The following is a 7,317-nucleotide window of genomic DNA, read 5'->3' as shown; positions in this document are numbered from 1 at the left end:
CCTTTCCTAGTGTGTCCAGCTCCACACAGAGGTCAGTGCTGTTGCAGTGAATGTTATTGTGAAGTCTCTGCTATCCAAATGCAAGGATTTGATATTATAAGTGTGTGAAAATCTGGTATGAATTAGTCCAAAGGCTTGGAAACAAGGATATCACCACTCATAGGGCATTCCAGGTTTTATACACTGTGGCATGATTTCTCAGGCATGATGCCTTGTGGGTTGGACCACTTCAGCCTCAGAGGACAGCCTTTCACTGCTCCCATCCACCTATTTTGGAGTACACATTCTGCTTTATCGCTCCTTCATCTATGAAATGAGATAATGCTGGTCCTGCTCACCTCTCAGTATGAAAACACCACAGATCAAATAAAAATTTTAAGACAACGATTTCTAACCAACCCTCTACCTCTATGCTGAGTTTAAGGCCCTAAAACTAAATTGAAGTTAATGTTGTGATATTTCCCCTGTTCTGATGTGAGGAAGATGGACTGGCCATTCTTGGAGGAGGCGATGAAATTGCCAGGGAAAGCCACGGACTCAAAGGTGGATGTTGTTCCAGTCTGGGTGTGGTAAAACAGGAAGGGTTTCACGGGCTCAGGATTGTTGTACAGATCCAAAATGTTCTCCTCCTGCATGTGAGAGAGAACACTCATGAGCAAAACCGGAAGTGGCTTCTGATAGGAAAAGTTAATTTTACACAACCAATAAATATTCCAGAGTTCAAGGAAGCCTCTCTTAGAACAGGACAAGAAAAGGACATTTAAGGGCTTAGGAATTTAGTTCAGTGGTAGAGTATGCCTAGCAAGTGCAAGGCCCTGGGTTCAATTTCCACTACTGCCCTCCCCACCCCCCCAAAAAAAAAGAAATAAAAAAGAAAGAAAAGAAGCTGAAAGAAAAGGGAGGGGACGAGAGGGGAGGGAAGGAGGTGGGCAAGCAGGCAGGCTTCAAATCTCACTGCCTATCACTATCTCTGTCCTGGTTTTTTCCTTCACTAGCAAACACCCTCTACATTTAGATTTTTACCCACTAACCACAAACACTTGTCAGACTTGCTCACTACTGTCCTACATTCTGCTCAGCAGAGCTTTGCTGACTCGTCGAACAGTGAAGACCTGCCTTCTTATTTCTGACTCACCACCCCCTTCCATCATCTTCACTCTGTTTCCAGCTCCCCGAGGAAGCTGAAGTGACTGGATGAGAACATCTCCAAACTACCCCTGGACCAGGCACGTCTCATCGATACCTGTGCCTCCCTACCTGGAAAGGACTAGACGATGGCTTCTCTTCACTCATTCATCTAAGGACATTCTTCTAGCCATCCTGCCTGCTCTCTCCTGCAGCATCCATTTTTGCTTTCTTCGCTCAGTCTTTCTTATCTGTGTATTTACTTTCATCTTAAAAAAAACATAGGCATGTCACTAAATGATGAACACACCCCGAGAGAGTAATCATTGGTGATCTCACTACTGAGTCAACGTTGCAAATGTACTTACACAATCTAAGGCAGTTACAATGTCACTGGATGACATGGCCTTAGGAGACCACTGTTTATGAAGTCCATTGTTGGCCGAAACACTGTCATGTGTCACATCACTGTATTTGAATGACCCAACACCTCTGTCAGCTCTTGCTTTACAGCAAACCCTTTGTAATAGCTGCCAATATTTGCTGTCTGATTTACCTCTTCAAACTCACTCCATGTAAGCGAGATTTAACCCCCAACACTATCTCATTAAGATCCCCTCAAAACTATACCTTATCAATGACCAATTTCTGAGGCCAAAAGTCCAACTTAGCAAAGACAGGACCGAGCTCAGAATGTAATCACATTATTCTGTCCATGATCTTGTTGATGACAAACTAGTTTCAGAATCTATCCCCACCCACTCCACTGCCATCCCAGAGTCATCAACTCACACCTAGGTCACCATAAAGCCTCCCAAGTCCTTCCACCCTTCCCCTGCAATGTCTGATCAACCTGAAGTCAGAGTGATCCATTTTAGACCTAAGGTATTTGGGGTCACTCTGCTCAAAGCATCCCAGGTTTCTCCTTTCACTCGGGTGGAGTGACTAAGTCCTGGCCAAGATCTGGTCTCAGTTCACTGCTACACATCTGTCTTCACTGGCTCACCCTCACCTGCTGACGAATTTCCCTGTCTCCTGTTCTCTCCTAGAATTCCTCCTACACAATGACGCTTGACACCTGCCATGCAATTTACTCCTGGGCCTGACTCCACTCCTGTTTCTGCTACTCCCAGGCTCTGCCCTGATCTGATTGGCTGATTGGTTTTTTTTTTTTTCTTTTCTGAGCTTGTTTTGTTTTGTCTTGCTTTGTTTCCTAGGACATGTGATACTTTTTGGCATATCACAAATGTACTACTATATTTATCATTTGCATGTCTCTCCTCCTTCTAAAATCCAGGCTGTACAAAGCTCAGGGCTCTTTGCCATTCTGTTCAAAGATATCCCATGTACTCACATGGTGCAATTAAGCTCCTGCACATTTTGCTGAGTTAAACTGGATAGACTTGAATTAAGCTAATTAAAGTGAAGTTTGTATAAACTTACGTACAAATGAAATTATATTTGTGTGTATACATTTCTATGTGTGTACATATTCACAACCACTTTGAGAGCTTAGGAATTGGAATAGCAAAGGGAAGGTTAAGGAAGGGTCTTTTAGAAGGTAAGACAAGACAAAAGCATACTTACAAACGGGGCTATTGTACCAAGAAATTCTCTTTGAATGCAAGGCTAATAAATAAATAACTAAACAGTGGAAGGACAGACGTAGGATAGTATAAAATACCAAGGTAGGCCTCTGACTGGTGACTAGGAGTTCTAAAATGACATACAGGAGAATGAGGGAGAGGACACACGTGAAGCCACAATGACTGAGGATGTCTTAAAACTAAGAGAGATCAAAATCCTCAACTAAAGAAGGACAAGATAAATTAATGTCTGTTATGTATCTCTTTTAATTTTACTCTGGGGGAGAAAGAGTTTATTTGGCTTATAATACCAAGCTAATGTCCATCACTTTTGGTAAGTTAAGGCAGGACCTTGAGGCTTCTGGTTACATCACATCCAAGAGCATGCCTACTTGCTTACTTGTTCATGGCTAGATATGTCCATCCATCTACAGTTCAGGACCCCCTGTCTGGGGAGTGATACTGTCCACAGTGGGCTTGGTCTTCATACATCAATTGACTTAATTAAGGTAATCTTCTACAGGACATGTCTATATTTTAAAAGGGGCTATAAATAAACATGCTTAGGAAAATAAAATTCTTTGTTAATTCTAAAATTTGATCTCTTGCCAAATAAACCATGCTAGGATACATGGGCTTTTCTTAAAGACCAGAAAAACAATCAAGAGAGTGGGTGGGGGTGGGGCGGGTAGGGGGTGGCAACGGAGTGGGAAAAAGGACATGTGTGACCCGTAACAGAAGGGAGACTGGAGGAGAGTTAGATGTTAGGGAAAAGGAGGGAGATGGAGTACTGAGAACCTACTAAAACGTGCTTTGCTTAAAAAAAAAAAAAAGATGCCACATGTAACCTAACGCTTTACATGCTGACTTAAAAGTGAAAAGTATAAGAAAAGAAAGGCAGGCTTTTTACTTTTATGTTATTTTTCTCGGTCACTGACCTTGAGCTGCAAAGTGGGCTGTCCATCAACTTCCTCACAAAACAGGCACTTGTCTGGATTCTGGATTCCTAGGTAAATGGGAATCCCTTTGCCCTGCTCAAGAGACTCTGGATACTTGCACGGGAGGACAGCGATGATGGCTATAAGGATAAGAAGGTAATTTTCTTCTGAGGCGGAAAGACAGACTGCTCTAATAGTTCTGACTGAGCAGAACAGCAAATGCCAAGCAAGGCCAGAAGACACTTGACAAGTGTATCCCCTGCTACCCAGACCAACCAAATAGTCTTCTACCCTCTCACCTGTCCATCCTGATAGGCAAGCATTGACCTAGCTATTGAGGCAGGCACAGAGCTAAGCTGATTTAGATTTTCATACCTGTGCTTTTCACACCTGGAGGCCGGAGCTCCTACCCTAAGCCATTCCTCTGATCCTTGGAGAGCCTTGACCACTAGCAAAGTTTGCCTAATGGCATGTTGAAGCTTATCTCTCTATGTTTTTCACTCATTTAATCCTTTTAGCATGCCTTGATGTCATATAGACATACATCTTCCCCTTCCACAAGACAGATCTGCTGGTGACTACTTTTCCCTAGTCTGGGACAAACCTGTCCCTGACTTCTCTTTCCAGATAGGTGTAAAATTCTGCCCCTTCCAGGTGGCCCCCATGGAAAGTTAAGCTTGATTTTGACACATAATTAGACATATTTTAGAGGTACAAAGTATTGATTTAATACTGGTCTATGGCATACAGCAATGAGGAAACCAGAGGGGTTGGTATATCCTTCATCTCAGATAGTTAACATTTATTTGTGGCCAAATACTCAAGAGGCTTTCTTTTAACTACTGTTAACTGTGGCCATCCTGCTGCAAATAGGGTACTGACACTTTCTTTAACAAAGTCTATGTAAGGATCAAAGCAGTGACAGATGACCACTGACCTGGGGCTATGTTGTTGTTCTGTGGAACTGCCACAAGGCTCTGACCACGAAGGATCCACACCTGCTGGTTCAAGTCGGACACCTTCCCGGTCTGAGCACTGCTTCTTACTGTTTGAATGAAAACAAATGATAGACATGAAGATGAAGTCTCAAAAATAGGAGAAAGATGACTTAATCCAGGCCCTTTCTGTAATGAAGGCTTGTATCCAGGGGTTTGCATCCCCAAACTGGCAGTCTTCATGCAACCTATCAACCTGGACTTTGTTTGCAGTAAATCCATGGTAAGCAAAGGCTACTAAGAATAACTGTTCTAAGAGGACAAACCATCAAGACAAAGTGACAAGCAGTTCCACTATCCCTATGTGTTGAGACCCAGCTGCTCTTGTTTGCACTTGCTCTGTGCTTGGCCTGATGCTGAGAACCATAGCTAGAGCATTGTGGTCTCCACTCTCTGGATAGTGAAGGCCTAGTGGCATATGGGCACCTTGCTAGGTGTGAAGAGCCATACCTGAGGGGTAGGGTGAAATTCTTGGATGTCCAGAGGACATAGCTGAGGATACAAATAACCCAGCTCTCTGGTGTCCCATCCCAACATCACCTCCAAATCTGGTGTCTCTTGGATAGTTTTCCATAGTGGGTTTGTCCTGGTACCTGAGGGAGGAGACATTGGGAAGAAAGATAAACCTCAGGAGACATTTCCAAGACTTTCCAAACCCTGGATCCCCAGGCTCTCATTCAGGACAGAACAGAAATGCATAACCAGACATGATGCCCTAGTCAGAAGAGCTAAGCTACCTCCTAGGACCAAACCTCAAGGCTCTGGAGACATAAGAGCAGGCAGAATTCTCCTCTACCCAGAAATCTCAGTAACATCATCTCCCTACAAATTTCAAGGCCATAAATAACATTCAGTCTTAAACATTCCCCCAGTGCCCAAGTCATTGTACATACTTTCTCCAGAGGTCCTTCCCCTTCACTACCGTCTCTTTCTTTCTAAGGGAAGAGAGGTCTCCATGTTGGGCAGTTTGTCCAGAATCCCAGCAATTCAGAAGTAGAAGACAGAGGCTCACACACAGAGCAGGGCCCAGAATCATGGCAAGATGGTCTTTCCCATTCACTGAGTACAGAAAGCTCTGGAGGGTTTTGTAGGTATGGGCTATACCTGGCAAGAAGAGTCTTTACGGAAAGTCCAGGAGACCGAATCACAGCTGGGGCAGCTCCGGGTGCAGTGATGGGCTCTGACACAGCTAGGTCATTTATCTAGATGAGTGCAGGAGGCCCCAGCTTCTTTCATGGGGTGTGGCAAGTGTAGAAGGCGGAAGATAGCCAGTTGCTCCTGCCGGTTGCTCCTGGGAGGCTCAGGTGAAGAAATCTCAGAACCAGCATGAGTGTGACTTGTCTGAGCTCCTCTAGAAACGTGAGGAGCCCAGCCCCATAGGTCAGCCACCAGGAAGCAGGGTTCATGACCAACCTTAGATTTCTCAAAAGGGCGAGACTATGGGGTTTTCCCAGAGCTCAGCTGACCTGACCTGTCAGTTTGGGGTTAGACTGCAAATTCAAGGAACACAAACGATAGGGTTGGCTCCTAAACCTGAACCTCCAAAATTCTGCTCTGGAATCTCAACAGTCTTCCTTGTCAATCTTTCCTACTTTCCACCTGGATCTCTTTCGGGCCTTGGAGGAATGTGCTCTAATGTTATCTTGGGAAAAGGTGTAAAAATGAATTGAGAATCACTCTTATCCAAAATCAGGTTTGGTGCCTGTTACCCCTCGAGCCCCGTCCATTATTTATCAGTCAAAATGTCTCTTCTTTGGGATGCTCACCACAAAACAGTATTGAAAAGGTACCATCTGTCACCCAAATCCCTTAGTGCCCTGTTTCAGTCAGAACCCCATCTGGAAAACAGAAACCACTCTAGGATTTTAAATGGAGGAAACCAAAGACAAGAAATTGAGCTCATCTCTACAGAAAGGTTCAGGGAGGCTAAGGAATAAAAGGAATTGTGGTATTGGAGATAGTAGCAATTGTGGTAATGGAAAAAAAAATACAGGGCCTCAAATGAAGGATCTTGGGACTGATGCCTCAGGAAGTGGGGAATCCTGCACCAAACTGATGGCCCATAAGAAGAACATTCAGAGAACACACCAACTGGTTGCCCAGTGCCAAATGGTCAGCCCTCAGAACATGCATACAAGTAACATTATATGGACTGAACAGGTTATAGTTAGGATATATATATATATATATATATATATATATATATATATATACACACATATATACTTAGCATATATATGCATTATATATGATAGATATTTAGCATATATATATATATATGCATGCAATAACAATTGTGAAAAAAGAGGCCAAAAATTTGAAGAAGAGCAGGGAGGGATAGATGGGAAGGTTTGGAGAGAGGAAAGGGAAGGGAGAAATGTTGTAATTATAATCTCCAAAAAAACTAAAAAGAATATGCCATCTGGTGGATACATGGATCATGGAAATGGAGGGGCAGGGTCAGCTAGCAGATGCTCAGAGGGCTTATGAACACAACTCATTGGGAAACATTCTCATGCATTTAAAAGCCTCTGGATAGATCTTGAATTAGCCATGGCCAGAAGAAGATTGTAAAACCCTATGCAGTCTGGCGATGTGTCTCTTTAATTACAGCCTTTTGCTCCTCTTGTTTCCCGCTGTCCACAACTTCCTCGCATTTAGAGAATACAGCGC

General features: G+C 43.6%; 1 protein-coding gene across 1 annotated transcript; it reads right to left on the bottom strand.

Moving 5' to 3' along the window:
• Nucleotides 1–419: 419 nt before the first annotated feature.
• LOC131907673 (interleukin-36 gamma-like) lies at nucleotides 420–5,218 on the bottom strand. Its single transcript, XM_059258798.1, has 4 exons — nucleotides 5,095–5,218; nucleotides 4,587–4,694; nucleotides 3,650–3,789; nucleotides 420–629 (listed from the first exon to the last, which is right to left on the bottom strand). The coding sequence occupies exons 1-4, from the start codon at nucleotides 5,216–5,218 to the stop codon at nucleotides 420–422; spliced, it is 582 nt and encodes a 193-aa protein (XP_059114781.1).
• Between the last annotated feature and the right edge of the window lie 2,099 nt (nucleotides 5,219–7,317).

Source organism: Peromyscus eremicus, chromosome 4 (assembly GCF_949786415.1).
Source record: "Peromyscus eremicus chromosome 4, PerEre_H2_v1, whole genome shotgun sequence".
Classification (NCBI taxonomy): Eukaryota; Metazoa; Chordata; class Mammalia; order Rodentia; family Cricetidae; genus Peromyscus; species Peromyscus eremicus.
The sequence above is the reverse complement of the archived record's forward strand: the minus strand, read 5'-3'. Positions and strand labels throughout refer to the sequence as shown.